Below are 21,395 nucleotides of genomic sequence, written 5' to 3'. Positions count from 1 at the left end.
CAATGAAAGAGTGTGAGATTCTGTCTAATAGGCAAAACTGTAATGTGTGTGTGCAGAAACCATTTATATCCGATATTACAGTATTAATATGCAAATAGCTACAAACGTTGTTAACAAGTTGAATATACATGTTAAAACCGGGTATGAATTAATAAAGAAAAGTTCATATTACGTGTCATTGTGGGATTGGCAATATGACCAAAATCTTCATAATACTTCGAGACGTTTGGCCAATAACAGCAGGACTGTGAACTCAGCTCTGTTCAGGAGTTTATTTACAGTTATAAACTGATTATATTACAGTAATTGATCTCGTGTTTACAGTATGATCTGATGATTTGGGTTTATATATTTCACATTTACTAATAAATGGACATTCATCAATTTTACAACAAATAACATGTTTTATAGAATGATACATTTCATTGAAAGGTCATGATTTATGTGACACGACAATAAGAACTGAATATAGTTTGAGAAAAGCACAGACACACACCGTCACTCATCGTGACACACACACACACACACACACACACACACACCGTCACTCATCGTGTCTCTCTCACACACACACACACACACACACACACACACACACACACACCGTCACTCATCGTGTCTCTCTCACACACACACACACACACACACACACACACCGTCACTCATCGTGACTCACACACACACACACCGTCACTCATCGTGACACACACACACACACAGACACACACTGTCACTCATCGGGACACACACACACACACACACACACACACACACACACTGTAGTATTAATGTAACGAAGAGACAATAAGAGACTATAACATCTCACTGTCACTGATTTATCATGCAGCTCAAAGCATTATGGGTAATCTCTCATCAGTCTGTTCTCATTCATCAACACAGTTTCATTGATCCAGCATAAACCCCAAACCCAGGATAGAGTGTGTGTGTGAATGTGGTCTGGACTGTGTGTATGAGGCTCAGTGTGTCTCTGTCGACGCTGTAGAAGGACAGAGTTCCTGCACTGGGATCCACATACACTCTTACTCTCCTGTGATCCACACACACTCCTGTTCTACTGCTGATGGGCTTTCCAGGGAGTTTAGTCTCTATGTTATTGTGTCTGAATGAGTAACTGTAGGAAGAGCAGATCAAACTCCAGGACTGATCATTATCTCCAAACAAACACTCATCACCCCATCCCTTCCTGCTGATGCTCTGATATGACACTGATATATACACACTACTACTCCACTCGATCTCCCAGTAACAGCGTCCACACACACTCTCTCTACACAACACCTGAGGATACACATCAAATCTGTCTGGATGATCAGGATACGGCCGGACTGTGCTAGTGTTAGTAATCTCTCTGTTCTCCTCAGACAGACGGAGGAGTTTATGTGCTGTGTTCGGATCCAGAGTGAACTGATGATGATCTGATGGAGAGAAAACACAACAATTACACACACTTTCTGTCTTCAGTCTGAAGTTCAGGTGTGTGTGTGTGAGAGTGAGTGTGTGTGTGTGAGAGTGTGTGAGTGCGCAAGAGTGTGTGTGTGTGCATATGTGAGTGTGTGAGAGAGAGAGTTTGTGTGTGTGTGTGTGTGAGTGAGTGAGTAAGTGTGGCTTGGTTTATTATGCATTGTGGGAACCGAATGTCCCCACAAGGATAGTAAAACCTGAGATCACCTCCATTGACCAGCCAGCGGTCCCCATGAGGGGAATGGGTTAATAAACATACTAAATTATATATTTTTGAAAATGTAAAAATGCAGAATGTCTCCTGTGATGGGCAGGTTTAGGGATAGGGGCGGTGTAAGGGGAGAGAATATACAGTTTGTACAGTATAAAAACCATTACGCCACAAGGATAGAAATGAAAGCTTGTGTGTGTGTGTGTGAGAGTGTGTGAGAGTGTGTGTGTGTGTGTGTGCGTGCCTGTGTGTGTGTGTGTGAGAAAGTGTGTGTGTGTGTGTGTGTGTGAGTGTGTATGTGTGTGCATATGTGAGTGTGTAAGAGAGAGAGTTTGTGTGTGTGTGTGAGTGAGTAAGTTTGTGTTAGTGTGTGTGTGTGTGTGTGTGTGTGTGTCTGTGAGTGTGTGTGTGTGAGTGTGTGTGTGTGCGTGCTTGTGTGTGAGTGTGTGTGTGAGAGTGTGTGTGTGAGAAAGAGTGTGTGTGTGTGTGTGAGTGTGTATGTGTGTGCATATGTGAGTGTGTGAGAGAGAGAGTTTGTGTGCGTGTGTGTGTGTGAGTGAGTAAGTTTGTGTTAGTGTGTGTGTGTGTGTGTGTGTGAGTGTGTGTGTGTGTGTGTGAGTGTGTATGTGTGTGTGTGTGTGTGCGTGCTTGTGTGTGAGTGTGTGTGTGCGTGCTTGTATGTGTGTGTGTGTGTGAGTGTGTGTGCGTGCTTGTGTGTGAGTGTGAGAGTGTGTGTGTGTGTGTGTGCATACATGAGTTTGTGTGTGTGTGAGAGAGAGTGTGTGTGTGTGTGTGTGAGTGAGAAAGAGAGAGAGTGTGTGTGTGGGTGTGATTGAGTGTGTGAGAGAGAGAGATAGAGAGAGATTGTGTATGTGGGTGTGTGTCCATACGTGAGTTTGTGTGTGTGTGTGTGAGAGAGAGTGTGTGTGAGAGAGAGAGTTTGTCTGTGTGTGCATACGTGAGTTTGTGTGTGTGTGAGAGAGAGTGTGTATGAGTGTGTGAGAGAGAGAGAGAGATAGAGAGAGAGTGTGTGTGTGCATATGTGAGTGTGTGTGTGAGTGTGTGTGTGTGTGAGAGAGTGTGTGTGTGTGTGTGTGTGTGTGTTTGTGAGTGTTACGTCCCCCAGCTTTGGTGTCTGTTGCTACAGGTGTTTGAGTGCATGCTGTGTGTGTGTGTGTGTGTGTGTGTGTGTGTGTGTCTTAATTACAGATGAGCCACACCTGAGCGCAGCCTGCTTGCACACCGGAGTGCGCACACAGAGCCTGGGAATTTGCTGTCCTGACGTCCACCCGGCAGTAGGATACGTTCCGCTTCAGCAAGATTTTGGTTTTTGTAGCCTAATATTTGATATCTTTTCTGTTAATAAATACCCCTACATTTTTATACGAGCCGATCTGTGTGCGTCTCTCCTTATGTTAAGGGTGGTGTCCGTCCGCCCGTAACAGTGAGTAAGTTTGTGTGTGTATGCATGAGAGAGAGCGCGAAAGAGTTTGTTTGTGTGCGTGTGTGAGAGAGAGAGAGAGAGTGTGTGTGTGTGTGCGTGTGTGTGTGAGTGCACGTGTGTGTGTGTGTGTGTGTGTGTGTATGAGTGTGTGTGTGTGCGCAAGAGTGTGTGTGTGCATATGTGTGTGTGAGAGAGAGAGTTTGTGTGAGAGAGAGAGAGAGAGAGTGTGTGTGTGTGTGATTGAGTGTGTGCAAGAGTGTGTGTGTGTGCATACGTGAGTTTGTGTGTTTGTATGTGTGTGCGTGTGTGAGAGAGAGAGAGAGAGAGAGAGAGAGAGAGAGTTTGTCTGTGTGCATACGTGAGTGTGTGTGTGTGTGAGAGAGAGTGTGTATGAGTGTGTGAGAGAGAGATAGAGAGAGAGTGTGTGTGTTTGTGTGTGTGTGTGCATATGTGAGTGTGTGTGTGAGAGACAGTGTGAGTGTGTGTGTGAGAGAGAGTGTGTCTGTGTGTGTGAGAGAGAGAGAGTGTGTGTGTGAGAGTGTGTGTGTGTGTGTGTGAGAGACAGTGTGAGTGTGTGTGTGAGAGACAGTGTGTGTGTGAGAGTGTGTGTGTGAGTGTGCGTGTGAGAGTGTATGTGAGAGAGAGTGTGTGTGTGTGTGTGAGAGAGAGAGAGTGTGTGTGTGTGTGAGAGAGTCTGTGTGTGAGTGTGTGTGTGAGTGCACGTGTGTGTGTATGTGAGAGTGTGTGTGTGTGTGTGTGTGCGCAAGAGTGTGTGTGTGTGTGTGTGTGTGATTGAGTGTGTGCAAGAGTGTTTACGTGCATACGTGTGTGTGTGTGTGTGTGTGTGTGAGAGAGTGTGTGTGTGTGTGTTTTTGTGAGTAAGTTTGTGTTTGTGTGTGTATGCATGAGAGAGAGCGCGAAAGACTTTGTTTGTGTGCGTGTGTGAGAGAGAGAGAGAGTGTGTGTGTGTGTGTGTCTGTGATTGAGTGTGTGCAAGAGTGTAAGTTTGTGTGTTTGTATGTTTGTTTGTTTGTTTGTGTGTAAATGGTAAATGGACTGCATTTATATAGCGCTTTCACAGACCCAATATTGCCTCACATTCACCCATTCACTCACTCATTCATACACCGACGGCGGTGTCAGCCATGCAAGGCGATAGATTATTTCATCACAGATCTAGATCCAGTGTCTCTCAGAGCTTTCACAACAGAACAAGAATTAACAGAAGTCCTCCGGTCCCTGAAAGGAAAAAAGGCTTGTGGTGTAGATGGAATCCTCAATGAAATGATCAAATACTCAGATCATAAAATAAGACTGGCTATACTAAAACTATTCAATACTATTCTATCAACTGGAACTTTTCCAGACATCTGGAACAAAGGTTTAATAACCCCAATTTATAAATCCGGAGATAAATATGACCCAAATAACTACAGAGGAATATGTGTATCCAGTAACCTGGGGAAAATATTCTGCAACATCATTAATAAACGACTTGTCAACTTTCTTGATGACCACAATATTCTGCATAAATCCCAAATTGTTTTTTTGCCAAATTGCCGCACAACGGACCATATATTTACACTCCAGACTCTAATTGATCAAGAATTGAACATTAAGAAAAGAAAGGTATATGCCTGTTTTGTTGACTTCCAAAAAGCCTTTGATTCCATCTGGCACGAGGGCCTCTTCTATAGACTACTTGAAAGTGGCATTGGAGGAAAAACATATGATTTGATTAAGACCATGTATACAAAAAGTGAATGTGCCATAAAGATTGGAAACAAACAAACAGCGTTCTTCTCCCAGGGCCGGGGAGTAAGGCAGGGGTGCAATCTCAGTCCAATTCTCTTCAATCTATATATCAATGAATTAGCAAACCAGTTAGAGAGTTCCACGGCACCTGGCCTCACCCTGAACAACACCGAGATCAGAGCTCTGCTGTATGCAGACGACTTAGTGTTGCTCTCCCCTACTAAAGAAGGCTTGCAGCAGCACCTTATCCTCCTGCAGAGATTCTGCCAGACCTGGGCCCTGACAGTAAACACAGTGAAGACTAAGATAATGATCTTTCAGAAACAATACAGAAATCAGGTTACACACAATTTCTATTTAGACACCACTAAATTACAACACACAAAAAACTACACTTACCTCGGCCTCAACATTACATACACAGGGAACCTCAACATGGCTGTGAAAGATCTGAGGGACAAAGCAAGGAGAGCTTTCTATGCAATAAAAATAAACATTAAAATCTATATTCCAATTGAAATCTGGCAAATATTTTTCCAATTTGTACTAGAACCAATAGTTCTATATGGTAGTGAAATTTGGGGGCCAAAACTTAATAATGAATTTGACAAATGGGACAAAACAATCATAGAATCTTTCCATACCGAGATCTGTAAGAGCATCCTACAGGTGCAGAGAAAAACACCAAATAACCTGTGCAGAGCAGAGCTCGGCCAATACCCCCTCTTACTAAAAATACGAAAAAGATCAATTAAATTTTACAATCACTTAAAATCAGTTAACCCCCAGACATATCATCACAAAGCCCTAACATACCAGGGGCCTGTTTCAGAAAGGAGGTTAAGTGAAAACTCTGAGTATGTTAACCCTGAAATGAGGGAAACTCTGGGTTTTCCGTTTCAGAATGGGAGGTATATTAAACCCGAGAAAGCAGAGTAAGTCAAGCCCGTTTCTGAAAGAGAGGTAACTTATTCTCAGAGTCAGTTACCATGGCAACTTACTCTGTGAACCTAACCTGGTCGGGAGCAGGTTTTCTTCAGTAAACCCAGAGTTTCTTGCAGTCTCCTCCCCTTTTTTAAAGAGGAAGCGGTGTTTAAACACTTCATTCATTCTTTCTGTACATTTATTCATTGCTGTTTTTACCGCTGTTTTAAAAAATAAATTAATAAGATGAAGTATATATAACTCCTTAACTGGCAACTGAAAATACAGTACATTAGAGTTACATCATGTAGTTCTAAACAAATTCTACAGAATTAAACTGTGGCATTTACTGAAAATCACTTGGGGGATAAGAATGTCCGTTTATACTTAGATATAGTAAAAGTTTTTTTAAAAACTGCTGAAGACCTATCTTTTTCGACAGCACTTGATCCAGTAACACTAACTCTTTCTCCACTATTCTATCTTTATAAAAAAAAAAAAAATAAATCCTGCGTTAGATTGAACTGCGAAGGGTCATAGCACTTACATACTGTTGTCCTACTGTTAGTTTAACTGCTTCTATTGCTCTCATTTGTAAGTCGCTTTGGATAAAAGCGTCAGCTAAATGAATAAATGTAAAATTAATAAATGTAAATATAAACTTCGATTCTAGGCTACGCCACATACAAATGTGAATATGTAGATTGTCTGATGTGTAGACACATAATATTAACATTACCCTGTAGGCCTCTCTGTGGCGCAGAAACTGTTTCTTCATACCCATCATCCTGTGAAGATGAGCATGTGTACACTTTATAACACTATTTGTCATAATTTCTGGTGTATTGAGTAGGCAACTTACAACTGTCTGGGGTTCTGTTGGGACATGAGGCTCCAAAAGACAGATATTAGTCTCTAGATAGATATTAGTCCCGATAGATATCAGAATCTATTGGGAGTGGGACCAACGAAAAACCCAACCCAAAGTAAAATAAATGGAAATATAAAAAATACCCTATAAAAAATAACACATAGACCTCTTACATTTTATGAAGGCCCTTGGGTCTCCGGGAGTGACTGACTCTGATGAAGGAATTCCCTCAACCAGAAATGCTGCTGCACTGCTAGACACTGGATGCTATTTAGTTATTTAATATGTCAAATGTTTGTAAAGTCAGATAGCCTACACCCATGATATGCTCAAGCCTTACCTGATTGAATTATGGTTTTATATATTTTCAGCTGCTGCAACGTTCTTTTAATGCCTGCAGGATTGCACCTAGCCTACATGAAAATTAAAATTAGGTTGAATAACTGTTCTTCCAGTTTCACCTGATATTATAACAGTTACTCTAAAATAGTTATTAATTACTAACTACAAATGACATCTTCAACAGTGTAATTAGATTAATGTAATAATTACTATCTTTAGAAAGTATTGGTCTACTTATTATTAATTACTAAATCCCATATCAACCTCAACCACTTGAACAATACAACGAGGAGAGACAAGAAACTGCACTTTTAATGCTTTCAAAATGAACAATATACAATTGCATGAATTATTCTTGAATTGACCAAAGTGTGTAGAGGGAGAAGGTTACATTCAAAATATACCTTTTAAAAATGTATGTTAAATCCACTGTTGTTTTATACAGAATTGTTCTATAGTCTATGCAGTAGCCTATTTAATGTAACACATTACATCATATTTTATTTTAAATTACAGAAGAATTAAGAGTAATCCCTTTAATTAAATTACAATATTTAGATTACATGGTAATTAATTACACCCAACACTGTATAACAGTAATTCCTCTTTTTGTCTGGCGCTGTTGCCATGGTGACTCATAATATCTGGGCTCCATTGATAATGGCTTTTTATAGTTGTGGTGCACGCGCTCAACTCAGAGTCAGTCAAATTAGAGTTGATTGAACTAACTAATTTCAGCTGTTCTGTAACCGAAAACTCAGAGTTTCCCATCTCAGGGTAAGTCAACTCAGAGTTCAAGTTTTAACTCAGAGTTGGTTGAACCTCCTTATTGAAACAGGCCCCTTGAGCTGAAGCCAGAGAAGAGTCCCCTCAGCCGGCTGGTCCTGAGGCTCTCTGCAGTGACAAGTACCCAGCAGCCTCAGGACAGCAACGCCAGCTCAAGCAGACCAAACCACATTATCAACAAGCAATAAGAAAAATATATTGAATACTGGAAAGAAACGACAAAAACACAAAGTAAAGTACAATGTTATCTGACCCTAAAAAGAGAATTCACACTGGCAAATTACCTGAGAACAATAAAATGCCCTAAACTAAGAAAAAATGTTGACAACATACAGACACAGTAAGTGAACACAGCCTGGCCATAGAGACAGAGCTGGCTCCCACTAGAGGAGAGACTCTGCTCCCAGTGTGTGTGTGTGTGTGTGTGTGCGTGTGTGTGTGTGTGCGTGTGTGTGTGTGTGTGTGTGTGTGTGTGTGTGTGTGTGTGTGTGAGTGAGTGAGAGTGAGAGAGAGAGAGAGAGAGAGAGAGAGAGAGAGAGAGAGAGAGAGAGAGAAAGAGAGAGAGAGAAGGGTCGCCACAGACAGAGCTGGCTCCCACTAGAGGAGAGACTCTGCTCCCAGTGTGTGTGTGTGTGTGTGTGTGTGTGCGTGTGTGTGTGTGTGTGTGTGTGTGTGTGTGTGTGTGTGTGTGTGTGTGTGTGTGTGTGTGAGTGAGTGAGAGTGAGAGAGAGAGAGAGAGAGAGAGAGATTTTTTGATTTTTGAAAAAACTTTATATACCATTTTTAACAGTATATTTTCACAATAAACTGACAATATAGTACATTCAACACATTACACAAAGAATATTAATAGCTTATGAAATTATAAAGAAAAAAAAAAATCACCTTCACAAACTGCACACAAAGCACCATGACTGCACCATATCAATTCAAAAGTTGAAAGATCTCTCATAGTTTTATAAAACCGAAAATCAATCAAAACTCTAGATCTGATCAAAGTTAAAAAACACACGTTCACATCATCGCTACAATTTTGTTCCACTCTGTTTTTCCTGCTGATATAAATAGCCATTTTTGCTTGCCCTAAAATGAAGTTCAACAATTGACAGGTGAAACGTTTTTTCTGAAAGTACTTAAAACCCAAAATGAAAGTCTCAATACAAAAAGTTTCATCAAACCTACAAAACAATTCTTTCAATCTCATAAACAAAGGTTCTAATCTAAAACAATGCATGAAAGCATGAAAAACCGTCTCCCTTTGGAGACAGAAAGGGCAAGCAGAATTAACTTCTGGATTCAACACTGAAATAAAAGAATTGACAGCAATGGCACCATGGAGAATTCTCCATTGTATATCACCAAACCTTTTAGACAATGGTGGCTTATATAGTGATCTCCATTCCGGTTTTACATCATTTCCCAGTTTAAGAACAGAACGCCATGGTGTATCAGTTCTTTTTTCTAACATTTTCTTATTAAAAACCAAAACACAGGCTCTATACAGTTTTTTTCCTTCACTTGACAAGAAGTCTAAAAACAAAGATTCACCTGATTTCAGAAAAAAACCTGTACCCTCTTCAAGATTGGGTTGAATAATCAAACAAGGAAAAGGATCCTCAACATCAGGAGTACAAACCCCTGTAAAAAAGTCTCTTAACAAATGTTCTTCTTCAACTGTAAAACATGATTTAAGTTTCACAAAAAAACGAGTTAATAGACGAACAGATCTGATTCCTAAATGTTTGGATACGACATCCACATTCTCAAAATGAGGCCCAGTTAAAGCCAACAAATGTCCCAAAGTAAAAACCTTGGATTTCAGACATATGGTGCTGAACCCCGGCAGATAGCAGTGAGTAGCAATGTCCAGGCGGGCCCCAAGTATCAGTGGTTCCTGCAGAAGCCAGTGGAGAGAATATGAGTTCTCAGTCTTGTGAACATGAAAAAAACTCCACACCTTGAAAAGATTTCGATAGAAAACAGGCAGTTCTGATAAATCCAATTTGGTTGGATCCATTAAAAAGAGGGATTTATCCAGTCCGAGACCCCCAACAGTGTGCAAAATGGTGCAACTCGCAGCACGCCAGCTGAACTCTGTAGAACCATCAAGTAATCTTTTTAAAAACTGTAACCGAAAGGCAGCCATTCTACTTTGTAAGTGAATCAAACCTTGCCCACCTTCATCTTTGGGGAGGTATAAAATACTCTGTGGGACCCAGTGCAGTTTGTCCCAAAAAAAGTTCACAAGAACAGCTTGAACTTCTGCTAAAAACTGTGGTGAAGGGTCTACACATGCCAATCTATGCCAAAGTGAAGATGCCACTAAGTTGTTGACAATAAGAGTTCGCCCCCTATAGGACATATTCGGTAATAACCATTTCCACTTATCCAAGCGCCCTTTAACTTTTTCCAACTGCCCCTCCCAATTTTTTTGTAACACACTGTCATCCCCTAGATAAACTCCTAAATATTTGATACCCCCATTCCCCCAACACAACCCATCAGGAAGGCAAGGTTTACCATCAGTCCATTGTCCTAACAATAAAGCATCACTTTTTTTCCAATTAACTTTTGCAGATGACAACAGTTTAAATTCTTCAATTAAATTAAGTAAAATCTGCACATCACTTTGTCTGTTGATCATCACAACAATATCATCGGCATATGCTGACAAACAAATCTTATTATTACAAACTGGTAAAAACAAACCACTTAATTGACCTCTTATCTGTTGAAGCAATGGCTCAATAGCCAAGGAATACAACATTCCAGACAAGGAGCAACCTTGTCTGATACCCCTGAAAACCTGGAAAGGAGCACATAAGCCACCATTTATTTTCAGCGTACTCTCAACGTCACAATAGAGTACCCTAATCATGTCTATAAAGTTTTTGCTGAAACCAAAAGCTGTTAAAGCACTCCACAAATATGAGTGCTCTACTCGGTCAAACGCCTTCTCCTGATCCAAAGATATCAAGCCACAGTCCAAATTTAACAATTTAGAGCAGGGGTCGGCAAGTAACTTTGGCCACGGGCCAATATTTTTTTTATCCAGTAGATGGCGGGCCAGCTACATGGAATAGGCCTATTGTTACGGTGAAATCACAAAATATAATGCACACAAATGTGTCCCTACTACTTATATACAACCGCTGATGAGCATAATCGGTTTTGATGAAGAAGAAAAAACGAAGAAAAAAAACTATGCAAATGCAGATTAGAACCCAGAACCTTTTACACACTTAACGAAAGTTCTACCACTGGACCATTTAAGCACACGAGACAATGCCGCGGATACATCTTATTAAAGATAAATTAAACCCCATATATTTAAATCGATTGTTGGACATGTTATTGTACATATATCTGATTTAGCATTGTATTACCAATGGACTGTACAACTTTTGAACTTTATTCCTGTTTTTAAATTATTATTTATTCGGGACACAAGAGGTCTGCGCGGGACTGTTTTTTTCCGTCCCGCTCCCACAAGGTTCAATTCAGCAACCGCTTAAAATACTTAAAAGTAAAAGCTTAAAAGTGTTCACCTGCTTTAAAAATTTAGATCTCGTTTTCAGAATCTCAAATCTCAAAAACAAGTCGTTTTTCATTTTTTTATTTTTGGTTTTAATTTGGGGGAAAAAAAACGATTGAACGAATGCTACACGGCAGTGATGCGCGGGTCAATGTATAAACAACCCGCACCCGACCGACGTTTTCAACCCGCCCGCAACTCGGACCGCAAACAAAAGAAAGAAAATATTGTAGCCTACCCGACCCGCTTCCTGGCCCGCATATTGGGCCATAGTAGGAACTAGGGGTGCGCATTTTTCTGAATGCTGTGTTTTGTAATAAAGGCTTGATTTATTCATTTATTTCGTTTCATTTTCTTAACAATTAAGATGCTGCATGTGTTTATCCAGTCTAATTGACTTGTGCGTCTCTCCTCCTAATTTCCCAACAAAAATCCCGCCCCCTTTCAGAAAATACATAAAACTCGCATTACTGAGCTATATGCGTTTAAAAGTAGCCTATTAAAATGGCACAATGGCATTGCTCAGTTCAACGTTTTGGGAAATCGGGCATTTTGTCCCGCTTCAGCTCTTATTCAAAAGTTAATAACGCGCTCAACATTCAGGTAAATAAGGATCTCCCACTTTCATCTCTGCAGACTGAGCTCGTGCATCATCCTCGCGCATTCAGCCAATAAAGTGTAGACCTATGTATTTCATAGAACATTATGTCTAGTACTATATAAATTACAATGGTTTAATTGGCATCTTTATTTCAAACGACCCGACCGACCGCGACCCGAATATCATATGACCGCAGGCACTCGTCGCTCATTTTGGATCACTGATTCACGGGGCCTATTTGTAAACCGTTATAGTAAAAAAAAAAAAAAAAAAAAAAAAAATTGACTTCCAAAATAATCCGGCGGGCCAGAAAATATTGCTGGCGGGCCAGTTTTGGCCCGCGGGCCGCCAGTTGCCGACCCCTGATTTAGAGACACAAAAAGTATCCCGAATTAAAGAAATATTGTCGAATATAGATCTACCAGGGACACAGTACGTCTGGTCCGGATGGATAACCTGACCCAATACTCCAGCCAATCTGTTACCCAATGCCTTAGAAAGTATTTTATAGTCGCTGCAGAGAAGTGAGACAGGGCGCCAGTTCTTAATATCTGTAAGGTCCCCTTTTTTTGGAATAAGAGTGATCACCGCTCTTCGGCAACTCAACGGCAACCCGCCCTTCGACAAGCTGTCCTTCAGTACCTCCAGCAGATCTACACCCAACTCCAACCAAAAAGCCTTATAGAAGTCAACCGGGAGGCCATCTACTCCTGGTGCTCTCCCAGACTCCATGCTTTGCAGGGCCTTATAGAGCTCTTCCAGGGTCAGCACTCCTTCAAGGTCATTATTAGCCTCCTCTGACACCTTCGGTAGGCTGTCAAGGAAGAAGTTGTCCACACAACACTCTGACTTAAGCTCACTCCTATACAGGTTTTGATAAAAAAGAACTGCTCTTCCCCGAATACCAGCAGGATCTGACAATAACACTCCATCTTCGGAGCCCAAACCATGAATAAAACGTTTCTGACCATTATTTTTTTCCAATAGCCAAAAAACATCAGCCATTCTAAAATTATCAGACATCATTGTTTAAAGCAGTGTTGAGATTTCTCACAATTTTCTTAAGTCTATAGACTTCTTTGTTGGAAAAGCAACTCTCTGCCATTAGACTTCTTGCTTTTTCAACGAACTGTTTAGCATCAGGAAAATATTCCTGGACGCGCACACCTCTTTTATTTTTTGTTGATCTAAGGAATAACTTAATATCATCAAGTCCATAATCCCGACCAATGAACTCCCCCTGAGAAAGTGTCACACTAGAGTCAGAAGACCCACTGTCACTTTCTGTGTCCTGATCGTCTTGCACTTCACTCCTTTTACTTATTTTGGCATCAAGTATTTTATTACTCCTCTTCCTTTTATGAGGCATTTTGAAAGAATGCTCTTCTTCAACACAATCCGTCGCACATACTTCTTGCAAAATCACTGAATTATTCTCTAAAAGACTTTCATTTTGCTCATTCCCTTTATCCTCAGAAAACTGTGCCACGCTCGGTAAAACTTTGACGCTAGCCTCTAAAAGTGTTTTGGTGCGTATCGTACCCGAGTGTTCACCGTGCAGTGAAGTCGACGCAACAACACTCTCACCGGGAACACCCTTAGCCGTCACCGCCACAGCCGAGCTCGGCCCCGGCAATACCTTCTCAACTATGTCAGCAACACCATCCGCACCACCACCCTCAGTACTCTCATTCACTACCCAGATAGCAATTATGTTTGGGCCACATGTGTTTTATTATCTGGCACATATGGCCTAGATGTGGCATGGCTGAATAGATATGGGCCAAATTGTGACCATATTTGTTTTGCCATAACTTTAAAATCTGCGGGAAATGCTCTCTTGGTTCACAACTCATTTTGAGGTATATGGCCCAGATAACAACGAACACATGAGAACCATATGTGGTTGAGATATGGCACACAGTGAGAAACATCGACTTGAGGTAAACATTTGGCTAATACATGGAAAAACACAGGAATCCTGAAATCAAGTGCGGCAGACATCCGCCGTTCCACACCTCCGGTTGCCAATCATCTTCTCTACTATTGGTGGAGTGAGACTACGGCGCGAATTTGACTGCGACGCGGGCAGCGGACGCCATTTACTCTGCTTTCCTCACGACTGTGTACATTCAGGTAAGTGATGTTTTGCCACTTTAAAGTCATATAATTGAAATATGCAGCATTTTGTGTCAATATTGCATGTTATTAAGCGTTTAGTTATTCGTTTAATTGAGGAAGGGGTCGAATTAGCTAATATTTTCCTCAAAAAAAAAAAACGCTTCAGTGCGTCCTCGCTCTGGCTGAACGCTAACAGGTGTTAACAATACAGTTTAATGTATAGCGGTCCGCTGGTTTGCCGTTTTAAATTCAGATGTTTTTGGCTATAAATCAACAGTACACCGTCGTACACATAAAGTATCGTATTTCATGTGTAAGTTAATATCATTGTGAATTCAGGCGACGCGGTCCGACGTCGGTGTTACTGTTCCTCAAAAAAAAAAAAAAAATGTTAGGCCTAAACCATAATTTGTGTACACAATCATTTCAATAATCATAATAAAATGCCAACTAGAACACTAATACGTGTGCGTTATTGCATGTAGCCTATCTTTTTATTTAAATCTGAAATACGATCAATACTTTTTCTCATGACGTTTCCTAAGTTGTCACGTTAATTATGACTTTCGATACAATACCTGATTAAAATACCTTGTTAACATGACCTAATAATGAACTGCACTTCTACAGCATATTAATATGTGTTAATGTTCATTTCAACATTATACATTCAGAAATTGTATTTGTTAACTTTATGCACTGTGAATTAACATAAACAAGGGGCAATAATAATTCATGCTGCTATACACTTGTGCAATAATAATAGTATTGGTACCCTTGCATTAACAATGGATATGGCATTTTTGACAATATTCTGAACAATTTTGAAATATTTTGTATTATGAGTCAGTTTCTTAGCTTTTATATTGTATTTATTTATTATATTGTTATGCTAATTATTATACTTATTAACTATTTCATCTTGAACTTATTTATTTATTTGTATCTTAGTACATGTATTGTTAACTACTTGTGCTGTTTAATTTGAAATAGGATCTACTTCTCTTTCTCTTTTAAATGCACCTTTGGGGTTGTCACAAGAGTAATTTCATTGTGCTACACAATGACAATAAAGTACTTCATTCAAACAACGATCTGCTGTATTTCTATTAACTAATCTTATAAAAGATTACCAAATACAGTAAGAAATGTAGGCTATCACTCATGGTTAGTTCATGTTAGTTAATACATTAAAGGACAAGTTCGGTATTTTACACTTAAAGCCCTGTTTACAGACCGTATCTGATGAAATAGAACGGTTAAGATTAAAATTTGGACACATGCTCCTGTCCCGAGAATTTTAGGTTTATTTAGCTTTTGTGGACCTATTTTGCCAAACGTGTCACACCCGTGATTCTTCCGTTGAGAGCTTGAATAATAGACACTCCAGCGGCGGAGTAATACCGCACCTCACACAGCACATTCAATACAAGTCATGGAGTTGGACAAAAACTACGATAAAACCTGTTGGAATGCATCTTTTTCAGCGATTTTTTTTGGAACCGTATCAGTGAACACCCCTGACCACTCGGTGAGTTTCACGTCTTTGTAAACGAAAGTTTAATGTGTTTTAGGAAGGAATCTTCCAGTGCACATAGACAACCATTGTGGGGGTGAGGGGGGGAAGCGATATAAACCTAAAATTCTCGCGACAGCAGCATCTGTCCAAAGTTTAATCTTAACCGTTCTATTTCATCAGATACGATCTGTAAACAGGGCTTTAAGTGTAAAATACCGAACTTGTCCTTTAACTAATGTTTGTTAACAAATACAACCTTTTTGTAAAGTATTATCAATTGGAAATTAATCAAAAAAATAAAAAGAAAACTTCACTTGCTTGTTCATGCCTTGCTTTTTGACCATTCTCTGCCCTTTATTTAAAATAAATTAATAATTACATGCCACAGTGTGATCATGCAGAAATGTTTGCAACAATCACATTATCAAGTAGGCCTATGTTAACATTCTCTAACCTTTCACAAATACGAACCCCAATCTGTCATAACCCGTGGGTGCTATGACCGAATTCTTATTTCATGATTTGAGTAATTTAATAGTTTTTATTTTATAAAATCGTATGAGCACAAATTATAGTTTATTTTATCTTTGTTATTAAAATAAGTAAAGATGAAAATAAGCAATATGACAATTACTATACTAAGAAAGATACAAATCAAATAAAGAGTGCTCCAAATTTTTCATACTTTTATGTTCCCACAAGTTAGTGTTGTAGCCATGACAAAACCAAGTGAACTAAACCTGTCTCTTCACTGTACATGTTTTATGATGTGCTTATAATTTATATTATTTTAACAAAAATTCTGCACTTGTATTAATATCTGAAATTATACCTGATATCACTATGTAGCCTGCTTTTAACCCTGCTTCCTTTTTTACAACAGATTTTGTTTTTGTTTTTCTTACAGATTTATTCGGTGAGACTTTTCCCTTCAAATTATCATCATGGACATTGCAAGTAAATGTAAACCAAATAACCTTAGAAGGAGGGCTGTTAAAAAAGTAAATTACTTATTTGACTCCCTTGGTTGCGTTCAAGATAGTGAGGAGGAATTACACTCAGATCATTTATCTACCGCGCATGTGTCAGATGCTGAGGAGCCATGTGCTGCGTCATCATCAGAGGGGGTTTCTGATGATAACCAATCTGATGATGGGAATTTAGTGAGTGATGATTTGATTGCTTCACTGGCAGGCTGGGCTGTAAATTTTGGAATCTCTCTGATTGCTTTGTCTGCCCTTTTGACCATACTTAGGGTGCATCTCCCTTTCCTTCCTAAAGATGGTAGAACTCTGCTTAGAACAAAAACCTCTTACAAGACTCAAATGATAGCTGGTGGAGATTTTCATTACTTCGGTATACTAAATTCACTAAAGACAGCATTTGAAAACATGTGGTCCAAAGTTCCTGACCAACACATTTTCAGACTGCAGTTAAACTTTGATGGCATTCCACTGTTTAATAGCAACTCTGTACAGTTTTGGCCAATACTTGGTATTCTTCAAGACTGTAAAGTAAAGAGGCCCTTCGTAATCGGACTGTTCTGTGGTAGCTCTAAACCAAAATCTTTGAACGAATATTTGAAAGATCTTGTAAGTGAATTGAAAACACTGAGCTGTGGGTTTGGCATTAAAGGCAAATGGTTCTTTTTAAAAGTTAGTTCTGTTGTATGTGGTGCACCTGCTAGGGCTTTTATCAAAGCCATCAAGAGTCACACTGGCCACTCTGCCTGTGGTAAATGTACTCAAACTGGCCTGTATCTCAAACACCGAATGACCTTTCCTGAAATGAATGCCCCACTTAGGACAGACCTCTCTTTCCGGCAGATGATAGATGAAGACCATCATGTTGCCAAGTCTCCTCTAATAGAAACAAACATTGACATGGTTGGTGGTTTTCCTCATGACTACATGCATCTGGTTTGTCTTGGGATGATGCTGAGACTTTTAGATCTTTGGCTGAGTTCAGGGCCACTCCGTGTTCGTTTATCTTCCCGGCTGAGTCAAGTAATTTCAGATTCTCTTGTGGGGTTGAGATTTTACATACCTTCTGATTTTGCACGTAAACCAAGAGCACTAACACATAGACTGAGGTGGAAAGCTACAGAACTCAGGCAGTTCTTGTTATACACTGGTCCAGTGGTCCTTTGTAATGTCCTGGCCTCACCAGTGTACAGCCATTTTATGCTTTTGTCAGTTTCTGTTTATATTCTTCTCAGTCGGAAATTTTGCTTTCTGTTAAATGACTTTGCTCATACATGTCTAGTGTCTTTTGTTGAACATTTCGGCGTGTTATATGGTCAGGAATTTCTTTGTTACAATGTGCATGGATTAGTGCACCTCTGTGAGGACGTAAAGCAGCATGGTAATTTAGATGAATTTTCTGCTTTTCCTTTTGAAAATTTCTTGGGCACTCTTAAAAAGCTTGTCAGAAGACCCAGCAATCCTTTGGCCCAAGTCATTCGCAGGCTATCCGAAATAAATGCCCAGAGCAATGCACGTGATGAGACCATCAATAGGACCCTTAGACGTGAACACAACAATGGCCCTGTTCCTTTGATATTTTCACAAGCAGTTAACCAGTTTCAAGAGGCTTTCCTAGGTGGTTTAGTCATTAAAATAACTGACGGAGACAATTGTGTGAAAATACAGAATAGTATTGCCACTGTTGTGAACATCATTTTGAGCGAAGGAAAAGTATTTCTTGTGTACAAAGAGAATAAACATAGAAGCTCTTTCTTTGACTATCCAATGAATTCGTGTGATTTGGGAATTTTTGTTGTGAGGGAACTCTCTGAAGACGTGCACATCTCAGAGTTTGATGGCAGTATTGAGAAGTATGTTAGGTTACCTCTTAGAGAAAAATTTGTTGTTTTACCATTACTACATTCTGCACAAGTTCATGAAACAGAAAATTAAATATGGGATGTGTGGCGATAAACCAGTACAAAAGTCACAGTTGGTAAGTATTTATCTCATTGTTGTTTTTGTTTAAATTTATAATGTCTGACTCCCTAGTTGATAAAACCTGTTGTTATTGCAAGATAAGGTGCTATGAAGTTGGGAGGACATTTTAAAGAGCCAAAATTACGTTTTTAACAGGTCTTACTCTTCGCTGGCCATTTTTCCAAACCTCAACAATTCTTTTTCAATGTCACTATTTAATATAAAGGGCGGCACGTTCGAAATCGTAACTCTAATAGATTGTGATACAAGCGGTGACACAACAGTAAACGCTCCATTCACCCAAACGCCGGTTTCAGTAAGTTTACTCACCAAACTTTCATCTTTAAGGAAAACAACCACGGCTTTGTTCATCCTTGACGCTGAGATTATATTTCCATATCCAATCTGTTCACCAACAGCGACAAGCACGTCTTCCACATTAGAATCCGCGTCAGGTACACATCTAACTCCATGGCGGAGCGAGAGTGAGGCTACCCCACTCGGGTGAGCCTCCATCTCAGGCCTCCGCAACGAAGCCGAAAAACTTCCGAGAACCGAAACGTAATTGATACTCGAAATTAAATTAATAAAAATATACACAAAGCAAAAAAAAACATAAAGGAAGAAAATACGAAAAAAAATAAACAAAAAGAAAAATTAGAAACAAAGTAGAAAAAACTAATTCGCTCTTCTCACCCGTTTGTTGCTCCCATAACCCAAAACCCCCAGCATGCAAAGCAAGAGAGAGAGAGAGAGAGAGAGAGAGAGAGAGAGAGAGAGAGAGAGAGAGAGAGAGAGAGAGAGAGAGAGAGAGAGAGAGAGAGAGAGAGAGAGAGAGAGAGAGAGAGAGAGAGAGAGAGAGAGAGAGAGAGAGAGAGAGAGAGAGAGAGAGAGAGAGAGAGTGTGTGTGTGTGTGTGTGTTCTTAGTGACTTACATTGAAGGAAGTCGCTCCTGGTCTTGGGAACAGTGGCTGTGAAATCAACAGACATGAAGAGTGTGATTATCATCAGGAGCGGGTTCACCATCTCAGGATCTCACACACCCCAACATTGCATAACATTTTACTCTCAATTGCACTACAGTAATATTGAATAGAATTAAGTGAGACATTTAAAATATATATATATTTATTTTACTTTAAACTGCATAACACATTGTCTACACCTTGGTAGACCCTAGTACTTGCTTTTCAGCTTGAACAATGGTCTTCTATTGTGAAATCTGCACTTTCAAATGATTATGTTAGATGATAACGGGTGATCGATAGTTTGCTTCATCCACTTCTCCTGAAAGACATGAAAGTAAGTGGCCGGTGAACTGGGAGAAGAATAAAAAGTATTTAGTTAACTACACAATGTATTTCTGACGTGAATAAAACACGTGTCAAATTAGAAGTTTTAAATGCCACTTCCAAAGATAACGGTGTGTATTTTAATTTTTTGCTAGTATTATATGTATTTATTACATGGCTTGGTTGAGTTCTAATGTAGACTGCGGTAGACTGTTATTTCTTGATAACACACCTCTGCTAAGGATAACACACCGCTGCTAAGGATAACACACCGCTGCTAAGTATAACACACCTCTGCTAAGGATAACACACCGCTGCTAAGTATAACACACCGCTGCTAAGTATAACACACCTCTGCTAAGGATAACACACCGCTGCTAAGGATAACACACCACTGCTAAGTATAACACACCTCTGCTAAGGATAACACACCGCTGCTAAGGATAACACACCGCTGCTAAGTATAACACACCTCTGCTAAGGATAACACACCTCTGCTAAGGATAACACACCGCTGCTAAGGATAACACACCGCTGCTAAGGATAACACACCTCTGCTAAGGATAACACACCTCTGCTAAGGATAACACACCGCTGCTAAGGATAACACACCGCTGCTAAGGATAACACACCTCTGCTAAGGATAACACACCTCTGCTAAGGATAACACACCACTGCTAAGTATAACACACCGCTGCTAAGGATAACACACCGCTGCTAAGTATAACACACCGCTGCTAAGGATAACACACCTCTGCTAAGGATAACACACCTCTGCTAAGGATAACACACCTCTGCTAAGTATAACACACCGCTGCTAAGGATAACACACCTCTGCTAAGTATAACACACCGCTGCTAAGGATAACACACCTCTGCTAAGGATAACACACCACTGCTAAGTATAACACACCTCTGCTAAGGATAACACACCGCTGCTAAGGAGAACACACCGCTGCTAAGGATAACACACCGCTGCTAAGGATAACACACCTCTGCTAAGGAGAACACACCGCTGCTAAGGATAACACACCTCTGCTAAGGATAACACACCTCTGCTAAGGATAACACACCTCTGCTAAGGATAACACACCTCTGCTAAGGATAACACACCTCTGCTAAGGATAACACACCGCTGCTAAGGATAACACACCTCTGCTAAGGATAACACACCTCTGCTAAGTATAACACACCGCGGCTAAGTATAACACACCGCTGCTAAGGATAACACACCGCTGCTAAGTATAACACACCGCTGCTAAGGATAACACACCGCTGCTAAGGATAACACACCGCTGCTAAGGATAACACACCTCTGCTAAGTATAACACACCGCTGCTAAGTATAACACACTGCTGCTAAGGATAACACACCGCTGCTAAGGATAACACACCGCTGCTAAGGATAACACACCTCTGCTAAGGATAACACACCTCTGCTAAGGATAACACACCTCTGCTAAGTATAACACACCGCTGCTAAGGATAACACACCTCTGCTAAGTATAACACACCGCTGCTAAGGATAACACACCTCTGCTAAGGATAACACACCACTGCTAAGTATAA

At 40.1% G+C, this 21,395-nt stretch overlaps 1 protein-coding gene across 1 annotated transcript in view; it reads right to left on the bottom strand.

The window, feature by feature from the left end:
- Window positions 1-253: 253 nt before the first annotated feature.
- The window catches only part of LOC307004129 (stonustoxin subunit beta-like), a 68,232-nt gene continuing 47,090 nt past the window's right edge, over window positions 254-21,395 (bottom strand). Inside the window, exons 4-5 of the mRNA XM_079623085.1 lie at window positions 19,472-19,507; window positions 254-1,436 (exon numbers count right to left, since the gene is read on the bottom strand). Coding sequence (XP_079479211.1) covers window positions 892-1,436; window positions 19,472-19,507 — 581 coding nt within the window. The 3' untranslated portion in view covers window positions 254-891. The remainder of the gene's footprint in view (window positions 1,437-19,471; window positions 19,508-21,395) is intronic.

This window comes from Phoxinus phoxinus (genome assembly GCF_949152265.1).
Source record: "Phoxinus phoxinus genome assembly, chromosome: 9".
Lineage (NCBI taxonomy): Eukaryota > Metazoa > Chordata > Actinopteri > Cypriniformes > Leuciscidae > Phoxinus > Phoxinus phoxinus.
Note: the sequence above shows the minus strand (reverse complement) of the source record. Positions and strands in the feature narration are given on the sequence as shown.